A 21,980-nucleotide genomic window follows, 5' to 3' on the forward strand; every position below is an offset into this window, starting at 1 on the left:
CCCCACAGGAGATAGCAGCCCCCCACATATAATAACGGTGAGAGCAGATGAAAAGACACACGTAGTATGAAAGCAGATTTAGCACAGAGAGGCCCGCTAACTAAATAGCAGAAAGATACAACAGAGGACTTCGCGGTCAGCTGCAAAACCCTTCAAAACACCATCCTGAAATTACCTTAACTCATGTGACAACTCATGCCACTGGAGTGGTAATTTCAGCCCAACAAGAGCTTCCAGCTGCAGAGATTCACATAAGTGCAAACTGGACAAAACATACAAAAATAGACTTAAGGACTAAAGTGTCCAACTTAGCTGAGCAGAAAACTGGGAGCAGGAACATGCAACAGAATCACTCTGGATACATTGATGGCCAGCATTAGAATGACTGAGGAGCAAGGTTAAATAGGATACTCCCACATCCTGATAGGAACAGGTGAACTGAGAAGGCAAAGCTTGCAGGACACCAGTACCACAAGAGACCACCGGGGGAGCCCACAAACCGAATCACAACAGCCTGCGTACCCAATGTTAAAGATGGGGTATGCAGGACACATGCAGCCGTAGGTGGAGCTGAATGAAGAGGTGGGGCTTCACGGAGGAAGTCCGCAGCCCTGCCGAATGCTAGTGTGAAACTAACCTAAGAAGCTCAACCTGTGGCTGAGCTTCGCAGGTCTTCTAAGAAGGTAATGACGGGCCTTCGGCTGCCATGGTTGTCCATCGGTTGGCCGCAATCACATTGCAACGGGTTGATGGGAGTGCATTGGTGATTGCTCCATTTAAGTGCCGCAGTTACAGATTCAGTGGCATCTTAATGGTTAGGAGCAATGATCGGAGCTCAGTGCTAGAATGTGCTGAACATGAGCAATTGCCAAAAATTTTGACAAGGCAGCGTTTAACATAGAACATTTTAAACCCATAACATGAAAGTCAAGTTAATAATATAACTTTCATTACAAAATCTTCAGTTTTACTCAAATTAGTTGATGCAAAAATAAATACACCCCTCACCAAAAACTCCTACATCTAGTATTTTGTATGACCTCAATGATTTTTAAGGACAGCGCCAAGTCTTCTAGGCATGTTGGTGACATTTTGCAATGTCTATCTTATTCTATTCTTCAAGAGCGACCTCTTTTTAGATGCTGGATGGAGAATGATGATCAAGTTGTCTCTTCAGAATTTCCCATAAGTGTTCGATTGGGTTCCAATCAGGAGACACTTGGCCACTTACTCACTTTCACCCTGTTCTTTGTCAGAAATGCAACAGATGTGTGTTTTGGATCTTTCTCATGTTGGAAAAGTGCATGTCTACTAAGGGCAGGGAGCAATGGCAGCATCTTCTTTCAGTACAGAACAGTGCGTCTGTGAATTCATGAAGTGTAGCTTCCTGACACCAGAACGCTCATGCAACCCCACGTAAGTACTGCCACCACCATACCTCACTGTAGGCACCATGTATTTTTCTTTGTACTCTTATTCTTTGCAGTTCTGTACAGATTTGAAGCCATCAGTTCCAAAAACATTTTGTTCTCATCACTCCGAAGAATAAAGTCCCTGTAGTCTACATATTTTTCAGCATGAAAACTGGCAAATAGTAGGGGGCTTTTTTGTGCATGGGGTTTTAGAATTGACTTCCTTCGTGGTTGACACTCGTGCATACCATTCCTCTGCAGTGTACGTTGTATTGTCACTGGAAACACACTGTATCTAACGCAGAGAACTTGCTTATCAGTCTTCTCTTCGGACTACTCCTGCTTAGGTGTTGAATTCCGTGGTCGGCCTGGACATCTCTTTGAGATGGTTGCAGTTCCACCTTTGTTACATTATTTTTTTGTATCACTTTTACTATAGTATTTTAACTGATAAGTAAAGCTTTGTTGATCTTCTTGTAGCTTTCACTTTTCTTGTGTAAAGACGTTATTTTCTTAGGTCTTCTGTCATTTCTTTCCCAATGTGGTGCCATTGCTGACAGCATAAAGTGGGATGGGGTTTTATTTTAATAGCACACTTTTATTGTCAACTTTCTGGTGGTCATCTGTTTAATGAATAATTACTTGCGGCTGCGTTCTTGTTAGTTAGAATTTGTAGTCTAAACTTTAGCTTTGCTCTTACTCATTTTCACAATATAGTCTTGACAGAATGTGCAGAACGCATCTTGAATTTATTGTCTGTACGTGTCCCCGCTCAATTGTAAAGTGCTGCGGAATATGTTGGCGCTATATAAATAAAAATTATTATTATTGTTTGCAATAAGTGGTCCATATTTTGGTTTTTTTTTTGTACTATGGGTAGCCCATACAAAATGTTGATTCTGAAAGGAAACTAAATCAATGGTGCTATATAAATAAATAATAATTTTCTGATAAATCTGTTGGGGTGTACTTATTTATGCTGAGCGCTATATGTAGCCGGCATCGGTCGTGTGTGGAGGGAGCACAGCTCCTGCCCCCTCTCTACACATCGTGACCCCAGTGTTGACGTTCCTGTGCGTCATTTTATGGTAAATGGTTTACTTTTATATCAATGGGGAGAGGGGAATAAGTTACTGCCAGACCCACAAAAATATTAGATTAAATGGCCTCATTGTTACAAAAATATGAAGAATGATTTTTTTTTCTTTTGTTTTAGGAGAAAATTTAATGGTTTTGGTAAAATTTTAAAGAAATACAGATAATGTTAAAGCCAGAATGTATTGAATCTATAAATCCATATTGGTGTCTCTGTGTTGTTAGATCCTGATTTCTATCTTTTGTTGCTTTTAGGAGGTTACAGCTAGCAGTCGCCATTACGTGGACAGACTTTTTGATCCTGATCCACAAAAAGTTCTACAGGGTGTTGTGTAAGTATAATTTTTTAATTATTTGGCATGTTACTGGTAATTTAATTTTTGGCAAACTGCATGTTAGTTCCGAAATCTTTTAACCCCTTCCTACAGCATGCCATACTGTTATGGCACAGGGATGGTGCCAGCTTAGGCTAGTTTCACACATCCGTTTTTTTGTGTTCAGGCTAAATCCGGCCAATTTGTAAAAAAACAGATCGGCGCAAATTGTGAAAAACTGATGCGCCAGATCCGTTATTTAGCTGGATCCGTCCTTCTTCAATGCGCATGGATTTTTGACTTCCTGTTTCGGAGAGAGAGAGACCGACCCAGAACGGAAAATCTGCATGATTTGTATGGGAAATGCTCTGAAAACCGGATCCGGGCGCCGGATTAAATGTTTCACACCTCCGTTTGATGTGTTTTTGGCCGATTCCGTCACTGTGCGTTTTTTTCCGCTGGACAAAAAAACGTTGCAGTGAACGTTTTCTCCGTCTGCCGGAAACGACTATTTGGACGGATCCGGAAAAAAACGAATGAAGCGTCTGGCCATCAGGCACAATCCGGTGCTAATACAACTCTATGGGAAAAAACAGATCCGTTTTTTCCAAAAATCGCCGTATTGTGCCTGAAACAAAAAGCCTGATGTGTGAAAGTAGCCTTACATGGCATGCAGCCGCCATCCGCAGTGACTTTCAGCTTCAATGGCCAGGATCAACGTTGGTCAGTAAGAACAACCCCGCAATTCGCACACTTGGACATGCAGGACACTTATATCCGTTATCTGCTCTAAGAAATTGTGGGTAGTCATATTCAAATGAGGTGTTAAGGGTTCTGGGCGTGACAGTGTATTTAAAGGGGTTGTGCCACCACTATATATATATATATATATATATATATATATATATATATATATATATATATATATATATATATATATATATATATATATATATATATACACACACACTCACCGGCCACTTTGTTAGGTACACCATGCTAGTAACAGGTTGGACCCCTTTTGCCTTCAGAACTGCCTCAATTCTTCGTGGCATAGATTCAACAAGGTGCTGGAAGCATTCCTCAGAGATTTTGGTCCATATTGACATGATGGCATCACACAGTTGCCGCAGATTTGTCGGCTGCACATCCCAAAGATGCTCCATACAAGGCAGGATGGATCCATGCTTTCATGTTGTTTACGCCAAATTCTGACCCTACCATCCGAATGTCGCAGCAGAAATCGAGACTCATCAGACCAAGCAACGTTTTTCCAATCTTCTACTGTCCAATTTCGATGAGCTTGTACAAATTGTAGCCTCAGTTTCCTGTTCTTAGCTGAAAGGAGTGGTACCCGGTGTGGTCTTCTGCTGCTGTAGCCCATCTGCCTCAAAGTTCGACGCACTGTGCGTTCAGAGATGCTCTTAGGCCTACCTTGGTTGTAACGGGTGGCGATTTGAGTCACTGTTGCCTTTCTATCAGCTGGAACCAGTCTGCCCATTCTCCTCTGACCTCTGGCATCAACAAGGCATTTCCGCCCACAGAACTGCCGCTCACTGGATTTTTTTTCTTTTTCGGGCCATTCTCTGTAAACCCTAGAGATGGTTGTGCGTGAAAATCCCAGTAGATCAGCAGTTTCTGAAATACTCAGACCAGCCCTTCTGGCACCAACAACCATGCCACGTTCAAAGGCACTCAAATCACCTTTCTTCCCCATACTGATGCTCGGTTTGAACTGCAGGAGATTGTCTTGACCATGTCTACATGCCTAAATGCACTGAGTTGCCGCCATGTGATTGGCTGATTAGAAATTAAGTGTTAACAAGAAGTTGGACAGGTGTACCTAATAAAGTGGCCAGTGAGTGTATGTATATATATATGTATGTATATATATATATATATATATATATATATATATATATATACTGTATATATATATATACTGTATATATATATATATATATATATACTGTATGTATATATATATACTGTATGTATATATATATATATATATATATATATATATATATACTGTATTAAGGAAATTGTACTATAGACTTTATTTCAGTTAACTTCTATTAAAAACATTATTATAAAAATATTTCTGCTTTATTAGGCTAGAGCCCTATAGTTCTCCTGGATGCTCTGTTTTTGTATGTAGCTGTTCTTTGATCCCTGAGTATGCACATTAATTCTTTATTCTCCTATAACTATCTCTATTCTCAACAGTAAAAGTGTAATCCTCAGTCTAGGGCTCAGCGATTAGTCCTATTCGATTGATTTGCATTTTGGAGGTTGTCACAATGTTTACCACTATTTTATTTTATTTTTTTTACTCCACCCTATCTGCGATCATGGGCTCATTTTATGATTTGCTGTGCTGGCGTTTCATTTCCTGTGCCCCACATGGTGCACAGATTGTTATGCCAGGCTGGTTAATGGAATAACACATTGTGGAACCCACCAGCTCAGGAAATTTGTGCAGCTCCTATCCACGGCTAGAGAGCACTGTGGACAAGTAATGATTGTCAGTCTTGGTGCATCTCCTGTGGTTTATGCTGGGGAGGCAATGTATTAAACACAAGAAGTTAACAAAGTTTTTATAGTGATTTAGGTTTTTTTGTTTTTTTTGTTTTTTTTCACTATCCCTATAATTACATCATATGCGAGGTATGATGTTATTTACCACCTTCTGTCTTGTAGACCTTTAATGTTGGGTTTTATTTATGCAGCCGCGGGGACTCAAAAATATTTTTCGAGCACACTGCAGACACTGTTAGCACCAAGCATTGATAACACCTTATCCCAGCACGTTCACTCATCACTAGGTGCTATATATTTTGATCTTGTCTGTTCTCCCATACATTCGGCTGTGTTCTATTCTCAGTGGTAGGTTGTCGCACTTATCTCCCATTATTGCTAATTCTGTATTTATACTTACAGAGATATGAAAAATGCCGTCATTGGAAACAACAAGCAAAAAGCCAACTTGATAGTTTTGGGTGCAGTGCCAAGGTATAGTTTAGTGCTTTGTGAAATTTGTTGCTTTTGTTTTTTTTTGTTTGTTTTTTTTTGTACCTACACTACCTGGCATAAAGTTACAATTGGCTGGCAACTTCTGAGGGTAATTTTTATATTATAAGACAATGTTCCTTCTAGGAGTGAGCATTTCCTTATAATTTTATTTATTTATTTTTTTTAAAGAGAAACCTTGCTGTGGATTCAGTTCATCATTTTGAGTTTTTAAGCGACATGTTGCTATTTTTACACTACATTCTGCAAAATGACGCACGTGGGTTGATGAACGTCGCATACACCACTAAAATTTGCACAAAGATTAATTCCAGGAGAGGACAAGAATACATTCAAATGATGAATCAGCCGCATACATCTGCATAACAAAAACCAAGCCCCCAAACCAAAATAAAAATGTAGTCGACCAAGTAGTGAATGGACTTTAGAATAGGCGCAACTTAAAATCAAATAACAGCTTAAATGAAAAACTGCAAAAAATAGGCTCAATTGCTGCAATGAACTGGGCCCCTAGACTTAAAAGGAATGTGTCATCACTAAATAACTATATGCAAACACTCCTCAACTTTGAAATTGTAACGCGGAGAAGGAAAATATGTGATTTACGCAAATCACAGGATCTATCAATATGTTAATTTTGTGCGGATAATGTAGACAAAATTTTGGAAACTTTTTCAGTATCCAGTATGAGCACCACTTGCAGAAATACACACTCTCTTGCACGCTTTTAGTTGCAATCAATGAGGTTATAAATGGTTGTTTAAAGGGAACCTGTCACCCCCCCCCCCCCCCCCCCCCAGTCGTTTCAAACTAAAAGAGCCACCTTGTGCAGCAGTAATGCTGCATTCTGACAAGGTGGTTCTTTTAGTTCTGGGTGCTGTAACTAGAGAAATAATCCGTTTTGTAATTTGTCAGAAATACCTTTCTTCAGTCCTGGAGGCTGGTGTTTCCCCCCTGCTGCAGACGCCACACAGACGTCACTCAAATGTTCTTGGCGCCAGGCGCCGCCTCCTCAGCGCTGTTTTGAAAATAGCCGGCGCCTGCGCTCTTTTTTTCCTGCCTGGTGCAGGCGCAGTGAGCGCTGCCTGTCTTTCCTCATATGCAGTGTCGGTTACTGCGCCTGTGCGGCCGCCCTGCCTGTGAATCCCCGCCCCGCAGTGACTTATGATTTATTCACATTGCGGGGCTGGGATTCACAAGCAGGGCGGCTGCACAGGCGCAGTCAGCTAGACTGCATATGAGGAAAGACGGGCAGCGCTCACTGCGCCTGCACCAGGCAGGAAAAAAAGAGCGCAGGCGCCGGCTATTTTCAAAACAGCGCTGAGGAGGCGGCACCGCCAAGAAGATGTAAGTGACGGCTGTGTGGCGTCTGCAGCAGGGGGGAAACGCCGGCCTCCTTGACTGAAGACCAGGTATTTCTGGCAAATTAAAAAATGGATTATTTCTCTAGTTACAGCACCCAGAACTAAAAGAGCCACCTTGTCAGAATGCAGCATTACTGCTGCACAAGGTGGCTCTTTTAGTTTGAAACTACTGGGGGGGTGACAGGTTCCCTTTAAGGAATTTTCTGCCACATTGAGTGCACTTGGCCACAAAAATGATCAAGATCCGCTGCTGGCAACTCTTGGCTGTTGACAGCTTGGTGGAGATGCTGCAGGCCATCATAGCTTGTTTAGACCATGAAGTATTTTCACAGTAGCACAGGCAAAATGCAGCCTGATGTTTTCTTGTTGAAAAATGGCTTTTGGACGTGTTGGAAAAATGCTGTACCACTGGTTCCACCACCAAATCAATGTAATGCTGAGCATTTAGTGGAGCTGGAATGAATGTTAGTGTACCTGGAAGCTAGAGGCTCAGCTACCATACATTTACACCACACATAATAATCCCAGAAGTGGGACCAGTGTTGTTCCCTCATGAAGGCCTCTTTATAGTGTGCTGTGCACCATGATGGCCTCAGAGAGCAGCTTTAGCTGTATTCCAGCATAATGTTGTTTAACGCCTTTTGGTGGTTATGTAGATGTTGATCCCTTAGGGCATGTGCACACGTATTCTTGAGGTCTGCGGATGTTTCCGCAGCGGATTTGCGAAAACCGCAGGTAAAAGGCACTGCTTTTAGCTGCGGAATTACCACGGTTTTTGTGCGGATTCCTCTGCGGTTTTACACCTGCGGTTTTCTATTATGGAGCAGGTGTAAAACCACTGCGGATTCCGCACAAAGAATTGACATACTGCGGAATGTAAACTGCTGCGTTTCTGCTCGTTTTTTCCGCAGCATGTGCACTGCGGATTGCCTTTCCATAGGTTTACATTGTACTGTAAATGCATGGGAAACTGCTGTGGACCCGCAGCTGCGGAAACGCTGCGGATCCGCAGCGTGTGAACATAGCCTTAGGTTTGACAAATAATATCCAATTTCACTTGTAGTACAGAATGGGTTCATCATGTATCCATTGATACAGCCATTTCTCATTCGCCTCATTGGGGGACACAGCCCGTGGGTGTATGCTGCTGCCACTAGGAGGACACTAAGTGATACAAAGAAAGTTCGCTCCTCCCTGCAGTATACACCCTCCTGCTGGCTCTTAGCTAACCAGTTCTTGCTTAGTGTCTGTAGGAGGCACTTGGGTCTGTTTTCAGACCCCAACATTTTTTATTTTTATTTTTTGTAAATGTTAATTAAAAAATAAACGTAGTGAAGGGGGCAACGGATTCCTTTCTAGGGTCCGCTCTCCCCCGAACCATCAACAGGCAAGCACGGCGAGTATACCTCCCCGTACCTTTCCTGCGACGACTGGGGCATGCCTAATCTACGCTAGGGCGACGGTTCCTATACGGTCCCGATCTTCCCCCTGTAAGATGTTGAGCACATAGAGTATACCTCTTATGTGCATCTCCCGGGCTCCTCCGCAATTAAGCCCTCACCTGTTGGCGTCATGTAGTCCCCACAGTAGCCGTAAGTCCCATGCGGCAGGCACAGCCGTAAGTCCCATGCGGCAGGCACAGCCGTAAGTCCCATGCGGCAGGCACAGCCGTAAGTCCCATGCGGCAGGCACAGCCGTAAGTCCCATGCGGCAGGCACAGCCGTAAGTCCCATGCGGCAGGCACAGCCGTAAGTCCCATGCGGCAGGCACAGCTCACTTCAGGGGCGACGGTTCCTTCACGGTCCCGATCTCCCCACACCAGCAGCAGGCGACCACATGGAGTGTCTCCGCCATGTATCCTCTCCTGGAGCCAGGCCTAATGCGCCGGGCAACTGGCCCTGTCCACCCGGACTGAACTCCGTGGATGTACAGAGGCCCCTCTCTATGGCGTCCGAGCAGCCCCCACTGTCCCACCACTGTGAAAGCGGATGGCACAAAGAGGCGGATGGTTCCTCTCCACCTCCCTAACAAAGGGATGATGGATTGAGGTTTATCTCTCTATCGCTGCACCGTCCATGCTGCAATACCCGACATCCGCGGCGGCTCCATGCCGGGACGCGCACCGTTGGTGAGTGGATTCTGCCCAGTGATGGGCTTCTGCAGCGGGATATTCACAGGCAGTCTCAGGCTTCCCTGTGGCCCACCTCCCTGAGGTAAAGCTCCAGCCAGCTACAAAATTTAGCCCCCGGCTTCGGCCGATGAGTAGGCCGCACCCCGGAAGCGCACTGTGGCGCCCTAAGGCGGCTCTGCCTGTTTTCCTGGCGCTTTTCGCCTGGCACGGAAGCGCTCAATTTTCTCGGCCACTGAAACGCCCCTCACTTCTACGCTGGCGCCGGCTGCAGAAATTTTGGCCCCGGCTTGGGCCTATTCATGGAAGTCTCGAGGCTCCGCCCACATCGTGCCTGTGGCTCCGCCCCCCAAATTGGCGCTTCTCGCTCTCTGCGAGATTTTACCTAAAGGCACACGACCAGTATTCCCTGATCTTAAAGGCACATGACCAATCCAAAGCTGGTCATAAATGAGGAGCCCTCCGCCGCTGATCCCAGTTTATCCCAGTGTAACTAGTTGCCTCAGTGGACTTCGTCACTGCCGCAACCCATGTTTTTTCTGACCAAGAAATTGAATCCCTCCGTGATCCCTCCGTGGCTCGGAGTGCTCGCAGGACCGATATACATGGTCCCTCTCCTACATGGGATCCATCGGCTAGCAGGGGCCGCGAGTATTCTAGAAACGTACAGGCATCTACAAAACGTAAGTTTTCATTTCATGATCTCTCTCCAAGGATTTGCTGACAAGACTCAACACGGATCGGATATTGCCTTGGACCTGGACTTGCCAGAGTTTCAGTAAAGGATGACTCGCCTATTTATATCATCATCCAATCTCTGTACATTGACGAGGACTCCGGTCCTGCTCTAGACTACACAGTGTCCCTCATAAGGAGACTAAACTCCCTCTTAGAGCATTTGCCATCCAGTCCGGATATTCGATTCACTGGACAGAAGCCTCTACGTGGGACGCCATGCCTGGTCTGATTTTTAAGGGCGACGGGCCCTTTAAAGGGCACCGATCTCCCCACACCATCAACAGACGGGCACACGGAGTGTCGCCTCCAGGTATCCTCTTCTGCATCCAGGCCTAACGCCAGACAACCTGTCCTGTCCACCCGGGGACCTGCACTCAATGGATGTACAGAGGCACCCTTTTCGGGCGTCTGAGCACCCCCCTCTGCATCACCACTATTTAACAGAAGATGCAAGAAGGCGGATGATCCCTCTCCACTTCCCTGTTAAGAGGATGGTGGATCGAGGGTTCCTAATTTTTAACTCTGCAATGACCTGCTGGAAGCTGCCGCGCGTTCTGCTACTTGGCAGATTAACCGGGTACAATCTCCTGTGGTTTACCTACCAGTATCCCTGCCCGATGTGTCATCAATTAAAAATGCCACGATCTGTCAAATAGCAAATCTGGTTTGTTCCGTTTTGCGGTTTCGGGTCCAGCCCTCTACCCTCCCTAGCCGCCGCATGGATTGCTAGAGCAACGGTCTCCTGACTGGAGACCTTAACTACTTTGATTCACACCAGTAACCCTTTCCTGAAGACAGTACAGCTGGTCAATCAAAACTTTTGAGCGGGAGACTAACAAAGGATCTTGCATTCCTACAGCCCCGACCAGCAGTGAAAGGGGTGTCCAGGACAATCTAAATCTAAGGGATTTGGGTCCAAAAAGGGGAACGAGAAGTAGGACCAATCCCGGACCTCAAACTTCTAACAACCTTTCACAAGGTTCTTCGAATGGAGTTCCTCGCTCAGCCATTTTCAGCCATTACTTCAACAGAAAAAGGTGCAGTTTCGGGCATCCATCGACATTCGGGATGCTTACCCTCTTCAAAAATTCCTTCGCTTTTCCATTCGTGAACAGCATTTAAGTCACGACCTTGTCCTTCGGCCTTGCTACCGCACCCAGAGTGTTCGCAAGGGTCATCTCGGCTGTCATGTTCCTCTTGCACCCTAGAAGCGTGGTCGTCCTGTCCTGTTTGGCCGACTGTCTACGTGCCCTTCCAGGACTACTCTAAGTCGTCTATATCACTTGCAATACCCTCTCACCTGGGCTGTTGGCTAGACTTAGACAACTTCTTATTTTCAGCCCAGCAGATATCCTTTTTGAGGATGATCCGGTACTCTTCCAGAAGGGTGGTAATTCTTCCTCCAGACAAGGTTGCAAAGGGAGCTGCCAGCAGCGGATCTTGATGATTTCTGTGCCCAAATAAATTCAGCATGATGGAGCGTTAATCGGACAACCATTAACCCCTTCCCGACCTGCGACACAGCATATGCGTCATGAAAGTCGGTACCAATCCGACCTGTGACGCATATGCTGTGTCACAGAATGATCGCGTCCCTGCAGATCGGGTGAAAGGGTTAACTCCAATTTCACCCGACCTACAGGGACAGGGGGAGTGGTACTTCAGCCCAGGGGGGTGGGTTCGCCCCCCCCATGGCTACGATCGCTCTGATTGGCTGTTGAAAGTGAAACAGCAATCAGAGCAATCTGTAATATTTCACCTATGAAAATTGGTGAAATATTACAATCCAGCCATGGCCGATGCTGAAATAGCATCTGCCACGGCTGGAGACCCCAATCTGCCCCCACCGCCACCGATCTCTCCGTCCTGTCATGTCCCATGCTCCCCTCTGTCCTCCTGTCCGCTCCCCCATCCTCCTGTCTGCTCCCCCCCGTGCTCCGATCGCACCCCCCCATACTTACCGAGCTCCGATGTCCCTCCCGGTGTCCTCGGTCTTCTCCATGGGCGCCGCCATCTTCCGGCCGGCAGATTCTTTCCATTTACATTTTGATCGCTGTGCATGTTCTATCACAGCGATCAAAATAAAAAAAATAGTAAATAAACCCCCCCTTTATCACCCCCATAGGTAGGGACAATAATAAAATACAGAAATTATATTTATTTTTGTTTTTCCATTAGGGTTAGGGTTGCACTTAGGGTTAGGGTTGCACTTAGGGTTAGGGTTGCACTTAGGGTTAGGGTTGCACTTAGGGTTAGGGTTGCACTTAGGGTTAGGGTTGCACTTGGGGTAAGGGTTGCACTTAGGGTTAGGGTTGCACTTAGGGTTAGGGATAGGGTTGCACTTAGGGTTAGGGTTGCACTTAGGGTTAGGGTTGCACTTAGGGTTAGGGTTGCACTTAGGGTTAGGGTTGCACTTAGGGTTGCACCTAGGGTTAGGGTTGCACTTAGGGTTGCACTTAGGGTTAGGGTTGCACTTAGGGTTAGGGTTGCACTTAGGGTTGCACCTAGGGTTAGGGTTGCACTTAGGGTTGCACTTAGGGTAAGGGTTGCACTTAGGGTTAGGGTTGCACTTAGGGTTAGGGATAGGGTTGCACTTAGGGTTAGGGTTGCACTTAGGGTTAGGGTTGCACTTAGGGTTAGGGTTGCACTTAGGGTTAGGGTTGCACTTAGGGTTGCACCTAGGGTTAGGGTTGCACTTAGGGTTGCACTTAGGGTTAGGGTTGCACTTAGGGTTAGGGTTGCACTTAGGGTTAGGGATAGGGTTGCACTTGGCTGCGGATCCACAGTGGATTGGTCGCTGCGGATTCGTAGCAGTTTTCCATCATGTTTACAGTACCACGTAAACCTATGGAAAACTAAATCCGCTGTGCCCAAGGTGCGGAAAATACAGCGCGGAAACGCTGCGTTGTATTTTCCGCAGCATGTCAATTCTTTGTGCGGATTCCGCAGCGTTTTACACCTGCTCCATAATAGGAATCCGCAGGTGAAATCCACACAAAAAACACTGTAAATCCACGGTAAATCCGCAGGTAAAGCGTAGTGCGTTTTACCTGCAGATTTTTCAAAAACGGTGCGAAAAACCCGCACACAAATTCGCAACGTTGCCACATAGCCTTAGGGTTGGAATTAGGGTTAAGACTAGGGTTAGGGGTGTGTTGGGGTTAGGGTTGGGGTTAGGGGTGTGTTGGGGTTAGTGTTGGAGTTAGAATTGAGGGGTTTCCACTGTTTAGGCACATCAGGGGGTCTCCAAACGCGACATGGCGCCACCATTGATTTCAGCCAATCTTGCGTTGAAAAAGTCAAATGGCGCTTTCTCCCTTCCGAGCCCCGACGTGTGCCCAAACAGTGGTTTACCCCCACATATGGGGTACCAGCGTACTCAGGAGAAACTGGACAACAACTTTAGGGGTTCAATTTCTCCTGTAACCCTTGGGAAAATAAAAAATTGCGGGCTAACAAATTATTTTTGAGGAAAGAAAAATTATTTTTTATTTTCACGGCTCTGCATTATAAACTTCTGTGAAGCATTTGGGGGTTCAAAGTGCTCAGCACACATCTAGAAAAGTTACTTTGGGGGTCTAGTTTCCAAAATGGGGTCACTTGTGGGAGGTTTCTACTGTTTAGGCACATCAGGAGCTCTGCAAGCGCAACGTGATGCCCGCAGAGCATTCCATCAAAGTCTGCTTTTCAAAACGTCACTACTTCACTTCCGAGCCCCGGCATGTGCCCAAACAGTGGTTTACACCCACATATGGGGTATCAGTGTACTCAGGAGAAACTGGACAACAACTTTAGGGGTCAAATTTCTCCTGTTACCCTTGGGAAAATTAAACAATTCTGGGCTAAAAAATTATTTTTAAGGAAATAAAACGTATTTATTATTTTCACGGCTCTGCGTTATAAACTTCTGTGAAGCACTTGGGGGTTCAAAGTGCTCACCACACATCTAGATAAGTTCCTTGGGAGGTCTAGTTTCCAAAATGGGGTCACTTGTGGGGGAGCTCCAATGTTTAGGCACACAGGGGCTCTCCAAAGGCGACGTGGTGTCCGCTAATGATTGGAGCTAATTTTCCATGCAAAAAGCCAAATGGCGTGCCTTCCCTTCCGAGCCCTGCCGTGCGCCTAAACAGTGGTTTACCCCCACATATGGAGTATCCGTGTACTCACGACAAACTGGACAACAACAATTGGGGTCCAATTTCTCCTGTTACCCTTGGGAAAATAAAAAATTCCAGGCTAAAAAATCATTTTTGAGGAAAGAAAAATTATTTTTTATTTTCATGTCTCTGCGTTATAAACTTCTGTGAAGCACCTTGGGGTTTAAAGTGCTCACTATGCATCTAGAGAAGTTCCTTGGGCGGTCTAGTTTCTAAAATGGGGTCACTTGTGGGGGAGCTCCAATGTTTAGGCACACAGGGGCTCTCCAAACGCGACATGGTGTCCGTTAACGATTGGAGCTAATTTTCCATTCAAAAAGTCAAATGGCGCGCCTTCCCTTCCGAGCCTTGCCGTGCGCCCAAACAGTGGTTTACCCCCACATGTGAGGTATCGACGTACTCAGGAGAAATTGCCCAACGAATTTTAGGATCCATTTTATCCTGTTGCCCATGTGAAAATGAAAAAATTGAGGCTAAAAAAATTTTTGTCAAAAAAAAGTACTTTTTCATTTTTACGGATCAATTTGTGAAGCACATGAGGGTTTAAAGTGCTCACTATGCATCTAGATAAGTTCCTTGGGGGGTCTAGTTTCCAAAATGGGGTCACTTGTGGGGGAGCTCCAATGTTTAGGCATACAGGGGCTCTCAAAACGCGACATGGTGTCCGCTAAAGATTGGAGCCAATTTTTCATTCAAAAAGTCAAATGGCGCTCCTTCCCTTCCGAGCCCTGCCATGGGCCCAAACAGTGGTTTACCCCCACATATGGGGTATCGGCATACTCAGGACAAATTGGACAACAACGTTCGTGGTCCAGTTTCTCCTTTTACCCTTGGGAAAATAAAAAACTGTTGCTAAAAGATCATTTTTGTGACTAAAAAGTTAAATGTTAATTTTTTCCTTCCATGTTGCTTCTGCTGCTGTGAAACACCTGAAGGGTTAATATACTTCTTGAATGTGGTTTTGAGCACCTTGAGGGGTGCAGTTTTTAGAATGGTGACACTTTGGGGTATTTTCAGCCATATAGACCCATATAGATTTTGTTGTAAAAATGAGAAATCACTGGTCAAATTTTAACCCTTATAACTTCCTAGCAAAAAAAAAATTTTGTTTCCAAAATTGTGCTGATGTAAAGTAGACATGTGGGAAATGTTATTTATTAACTATTTTGTGTCACATAACTCTCTGGTTTAACAGAATAAAAATAAAAAATGTGAAAATTGCGAAATTTTTGCCAAATTTCCGTTTTTTTCACAAATAAACTCAGAAATTATCGACCTAAATTTACCACTAACATGAAGCCCAATATGTCACAAAAAAACAATCTCAGAACCGCTAGGATCCGTTGAAGCGTTCCTGAGTTATTACCTCATAAATGGACACTGGTCAGAATTGCAAAAAATGGCCAGGTCATTAAGGTCAAAATAGGCTGGGTCATGAAGGGGTTAAAGAGAATCTGTAACCAGATTTTTGCTACCTCATCTGAGAGCAGCATGTTGTAGGCAGAGACCCTCAGTGGTTCTGACACCATTTTTAGCAGAGCTGAGTAAGCTAACCCTGCCACCACCAGGCTCTGTATTTACATTTTAGACAGTGAGCTTGTTATCACAGGAGGGGCGGAGTTGGACTAGTCCAGGCAATGACAATCACCAGGTGATAAAACCTTCAGTGTAAGAAGAAAAAAAATGAAAAAGCGAACCGCCTGACATGACACATCGTAGAAATCTGTGTCTTAACTCTTACTGCATGCTGTCCTCAGATTACATAGCAAAAACTTTCTGACAGATTCCCTTTAATAACCTCATTGATAGCAGCCAAGGTGTGTAAATGCAGGGATTTCTGTGCGAGGCCCTTATACTCGATACTAAGTAAAGTGAGCTGTTTTGAAAATGTTTCTGTTTTTATATCACTAACGTCATCTCTGTCCTTCCTATAATTTCCATAACCTTGAGTTTTCCTCCTTGGTGTTGCAATTTCAATGTAGTGGACTGTATTTAAAGTCGTGAAAAAAAAAAAATACACCCTTTTATTTAATTTTTAATTCTCTGGTTTTACACATCAGAATATAATAATAATAAAAAAAACCTGGTCCTTTAGAAACTCTTACAATTGGGTAAATCAAACATCAGAGAAACAGGACACAGGACAAATTACGCTGTCGTTATTCATTTAGCAAAACTGCTGCTTCTATAGGAATTAAGAGCAAGTGAGCCGCTCCTGCTTATCAAATGCCTCGATTAAATGTTGATAAGCAAATGTCCCCATCTGTAAGGCTGTGTGCACACGTTGTGGATTTTTTGCGGGTTTTTTTTTGCTAAAAAACCACATACATAAGCTTCCCATCATTTAGAATGCATTCTGCAATTTTTGTGCACATGATGCTTTTTCTCCGTGAAAAAAAAAACGCATCGCAGTAAAAAAACACAGCATGTTCCTTAATTTTGCAGATTTTTTGCGTTTTTCCCGCTGTTTAATGCATTGGGAAGCTCCGGAAAAAAACGCGTCAAAAACGTGCAAAAACCGCGTCAAAACGCAAAAATAAAACCGCATGCGGATTTCTTGCAGAAAATGTCCGGTTTTGCTCAGGAAATTTCTGCAAGAAATCTTCAGCGTGTGCACATAGCCTAAAAGCTGAAATGTGGGCACCTGTAGGATCTGGAACAGTCATGCGTTGTGTGGGCAACAATTCCTCCAAAATGATGTGAGAGACTGATGGTCATACAGAAAGCAATTACCGTACTGCAAGATATTGCTCTAAAGCTGGTTCTACACACAACTGATTCATGGGGTGTGCTTACTTTGTCACACTCCGTTTCTGCATTTATGTGTATTTATTTCTGTAAATAAATATTGACGCGGTGTAGTTTTGTTCCCAGTGAATTGTTTTTCATCTGAAGTTATATTCACCTTATTTTAAGATCTTCTAAGGACCATATGATTTTTGTCTTTATGCATAAAACCATAGGATTGTAGGCACACACACACACACACACACACACACACACACACACACACACACACAATGATAAATACTCGCGATACTCAAAGCTGAGTCTGCCAAAATATTTCAGATATCTGTTTTTTGCAGGACGAGTTGTACTTTCTAATGACACCATTAATGTTACCGTATAGTGTACTGGAAGATGAGGAAAAAATTCTAAGTACGATGAAGTTGCAAAAAAAAAAAGTGCAATTCCACAATTTTTTGTTTTTATATTTTTATTTTAACCGTGTACACTATATGGTAACACTGAACTGGTAATATGATTTCCCAGGTCGGTACATACTGAGATACCAAACAGGTATAGTTTTTTATTTAAGTGGGGAAGTATGTATGAAAAAAAGTAGTTTTTTTGTGTTTGTCGCCATTTTCCGAGATCCATAATGTTCTAATTTTTGGGGATCTGGGGCTGGGTGAGGGCTTATTTTTTGCAGCTTGAGCTGATATTTTTATTGATACCATTTTGGGGTAGATGTTTTGATTGCTGCAACATTGCACTAAAATGCAATAACCGACAACCAAAAAAAACTTAATTCTGACTTTTTTTATTTCTTTTCACATTACACCATTTACCAATCATATTAATTTACTTTGTATATTGATAGATCGGACACTTCTGAACGCAGTGATGCCAAATATGTTTTTTTATTATTTATTTATTTTAATTGTTTTATTTTAAGTGTGGCAAAAGCGGGGTGATTTGAACTTTGTTTTTTTAAACTTTTTTATTACTTTTATTTAATAGTTCTCTTAGGAGACTTAAAGCTGCTGTTGTCCGATCACCTGTGCTACACATAGCAGTGCTTTCACCCTGACATGTACAGCAGAAATCACCATCTCCTATGAACGTCGGCCACAGTCCAGCGTTCACTGGCTATTCACAATGCCCCCTAGGTGACATGACAACCCATTGGCGCCCCGCATTTACGTAATAATCACCAATGGGCTGGGCTTAGGACGTGCTTCTGGCCAGCTCGTATTAAATGCCTCTGTCAGTGATTGACAATGGCTTTTGATGTGTTAACATCTGCGGGTGGATCTTGGATCCACCAACAGCTGTTAAAGGCACTGATTAAATCAGCTGACAAATGCACGGAAAGATGCAGGCTTCGGCGCTGGGCAGTTTGGGATACGACCGATGACGCAAATAAGCGTCATCAGTCATGAAGGATTAATATTTAAACTCCTAGTTGTCTTGTAGGAACAGTTTCTAGAAATGCTCCTTATTTGAGCAGTTTTCCTTCTCCTGAAACCTTTTCTGCAGCCTTCTGAATGGACAGTGCCCAGTCTGGAGTGGAGCTGATCCCATCAGTGACTGTGCTGACACCATTAACTGAGCTGATGGCACGAGCCGCTGAAATCAATGATTGGCTACAGCACTGATGATGAGATACCAGGAGCAGCAGCGGAGATTTAATGCTGGACCTGGGGAGGATGAGGAATCCACATCTTTCTTTCTTGTTTTAAATAAGCAAGCTATAGCTGTTAGAGAGCAGTCTCTCAAAAACGGAAAAAAGACTCTTATTGTGGGAGAACCTCTGTTTTCTTTTATTATTATTATTATTATTATTTATTATCATTATTATTTTTATTATTGTTGTGTTGTTTTTTTTTTGTTTTTTTTTTTGGAATCTAACATTCTCGCCTACTTTGACAGATTATTGTATTTACTCCAGCAAGAGACGTCAAGCATAGAACTGAAGGGCGAATGTGCTGTGGTCCTGGGCAGCCTGTCTATGGGCACAGAAAACAACGTGAAATCCCTGCTAGACTGCCACATAATCCCAGCCCTTCTGCAAGGTAGTGGTGACCTGCTCTGCTCCTATGTTGTGCTGATATTTCTCATTCTGACACACATGACTCTGGCTTTTGCAGGCTTGCTGTCAGCAGACATCCGATTCATTGAAGCTTGCTTGCGATGTCTCCGTACAGTTTTCACCAGCCCCGTCACTCCAGTGGAACTCTTGTACACAGTAAGCGCTTCCCTTTAAGCCACTACAAGATGAGCACGGCTGGAGCGGCCTTGTACAAATCAGATGTGAAAATGTTTGGGTTTCAGTTTATTTTCATAGAATGATCTCCAAGGTTAGGCAGGAATGTTTTAAAAGTTGTTCAGTTTTGTTTTTTTTGTTTTGTTTTGTTTTTTTGTTGCAGGGTGGAAAAATATAATTGTTAAATGGTTGCTGAAAAAGTAATGACCTATAATGCAAATCAATTGTGATCTTTCCCAGGGGTCTACATTCTGTGGCGTTAGATGGTCTATTGTGGAAGGCACCTGTGGCCGCTTTTTTGTGCCCCTGTGATTCTTTGTCCATGATTGCAGCAGCACAAATACTGTTCATAAAAAATAAATTCTTGAAGAAAAAAGTGCCAAAAAATCCTTCTGATATTCATGTACCATGTCCTACCACTGCTGCTATTCATCCAACTAGGCTAGATCACAAGAAATCCTGCCCATTTTATGTAACATGGTCCATAACATTTTCTTGGAAAGCTGTGCTGCAATACTGTAAGCAGGTTTTTTTTTTTCCATTACACTTTTTTTAATATGCTATATGAGGTATCCGTTTTTAGACGGGAAGTCTAATACAGAAATATTTTTTTAAGGCATGGATGGATTTAAAATACTAAAAAAAAAAAAAAGGTGGAATACTCTCCTTTCAGCGCAGTCCGCTCCAGAAGCGATGTCTGCTCCATTGGGAAATCGGAGGACCGCTGCAGGCTGTGATTGGCTGCAGCGGTGAGGTAACTTGAACAGCAGGTCATAAAGAAAAACCTCTGACGGTGGCTTAAATTGAAGCCATTTTCCAATATAAAGGATTTATCTGGGACCTTTTTAGTATGTTGTCTATGTCTGGTTGGGAATGCACATGCAAGTGAGTATTGTCTGGTATTGCAGCTTAAAGGGTTTATCCAAGATTTTTTTTTCCATGTGTCTAAAAACTAGCAGGCATATAGTTCCTAACTACCTGCTTGTTCTATCCTGCGCTGGAACAGAGCAGCTATTGACCGCCCCTGCTGACAATCCTGCTTCTGTAGATCAACAGACCAGCTCTTCCTCTTCCGTGCTACTTTGCTGATGGGGTGTGAATGCCAACGTCATGCTGATAGACAGTCTGCTTCCTTGAGTTAGGCAGTGGGGGGCCGCCTGTCAATCATCATGATGTCTGCACTTTCATCCATCAACAGAGCAGAAGAGAAGCCTCTGCCCTGCTGATGTGACATAACTGGAAGCCACTGAATTGCCTGCAGGAGTGGTCTGTGACCGCTCTGCTAGCGGAGATTGGCAACAGGCAAGTAGTTGGCTAAGTAAATAGTCCTGGATAACCCCTTTAATTCAATCAAATAGAGCTCAGCGGCAACAACCAGACTTGTATGTATGCCACATCACCCTCCTGTACTGACAGATCGTCAGCTTTCACGCATGGGTAGCCACTTTTAAACCTAGACCATCAGGTAAAAGGTCTTGACAACACCTTTAACAATAATTGCTGCAGCCATACAAGCTACCGCCGGTCATGGCTTTATTGTTCTGCTATGTAGTGCATTGTTTATATCGTTATTCACTGGTGCATCTTCATATTGTATCCTCCTCTCCTAGGACGCGACTGTAATCCCACACCTTATGTTGTTGCTCAGCAGATCTTTGCACTCGCAGGAATACATCTGCCAGATCTTCGCTCACTGCTGCAAAGTAATGTTTTTCTATTCTTCATTTTTGGGCTTGCCATTGAAAGTTGTGATATGTTGCAATGCATTGATCAGGCGTTACATTGGCTGAATGCATCTTTTGTTTGTTACAGGCTCCAGATCATCAGACAATTTTGTTTAATCATGGAGTGGTCCAAAATATTGCACATCTGCTTACATCGGTGTCATATAAAGTAAGTTAGTAACTTTTAATCACATACGTTTCCAGACGTGAAGTACTTCTAACTTGTGTTAGGCCGTAATGGATTTCACTGATGTGCAGAAAAAGGTTCATAACGTCTTCCTGAACCTGATAGGTTTACAACGTCATATAAGTCTGAAAGAAATCCAGCTCATCCTCTGACACACGAGATTAAACAGGAGACTAAACAGTTCTCTTATCCTTTTCCTCAATTCTTTAATTCTAGATTAGAAACTTCAATTTAAACCCAATGGAAACTATCCAGAAAAGTTGAAGTACATGGATTGTATATCCAATAAGGAATAGAATACGCCTGTAGAAAACAATTCACTTTTTACAGTACCCCTTCATCTTCACTTCTAACTAAATTGTCTGTTTCCTCCTAGGTCCGCATGCAAGCATTAAAGTGCTTTTCAGTTTTAGCATTTGACAATCCCCAGGTATCAATGACCCTTGTAAATGGTAAGTGGTTGTATTACTGCATACAATAATGCCTTCATTTTCTTAGATTTCCATAGTGTTTTCATCATCTCTCTAGATTTTTTATTTTTTTTTGCATTATTGGATGTGGATGTTTGTCTCGCAATCATTAAAATGAATGGGCAATAGTGCAGTCCCCAGCACAGCCGCTACTAAAACTGCAGTACAAGCAATGTTAGCCATGGAAAGGCCACATGTGTCCAAGTGCCAGGACTCTTTCATACATCTGATCGACAGGCGGTCAGGCCCCCAACAATCTAATATTGATGGACAGACTTTAAGCAGGCTGCATGGTATTTCTTGCCCATGGCAGCTGACTAAAAATGAAATATATTATTTAACCACTTCCCATCCTAGAGTATAATAGT

General features: G+C 43.6%; 1 protein-coding gene across 2 annotated transcripts in view; it reads left to right on the forward strand.

Moving 5' to 3' along the window:
- ARMC8 (armadillo repeat containing 8) overlaps positions 1-21,980 on the forward strand; it is a 116,004-nt gene that overhangs the window by 24,877 nt on the left and 69,147 nt on the right. For both annotated transcript variants that reach the window (XM_077272138.1, XM_077272139.1), the window contains exons 2-8: positions 2,763-2,839; positions 5,765-5,836; positions 18,898-19,040; positions 19,116-19,213; positions 20,842-20,934; positions 21,044-21,124; positions 21,519-21,594. In XM_077272138.1, coding sequence (XP_077128253.1) covers positions 2,763-2,839; positions 5,765-5,836; positions 18,898-19,040; positions 19,116-19,213; positions 20,842-20,934; positions 21,044-21,124; positions 21,519-21,594 — 640 coding nt within the window. The remainder of the gene's footprint in view (positions 1-2,762; positions 2,840-5,764; positions 5,837-18,897; positions 19,041-19,115; positions 19,214-20,841; positions 20,935-21,043; positions 21,125-21,518; positions 21,595-21,980) is intronic.

Source organism: Ranitomeya variabilis, chromosome 7, assembly GCF_051348905.1.
Source record: "Ranitomeya variabilis isolate aRanVar5 chromosome 7, aRanVar5.hap1, whole genome shotgun sequence".
Classification (NCBI taxonomy): Eukaryota; Metazoa; Chordata; class Amphibia; order Anura; family Dendrobatidae; genus Ranitomeya; species Ranitomeya variabilis.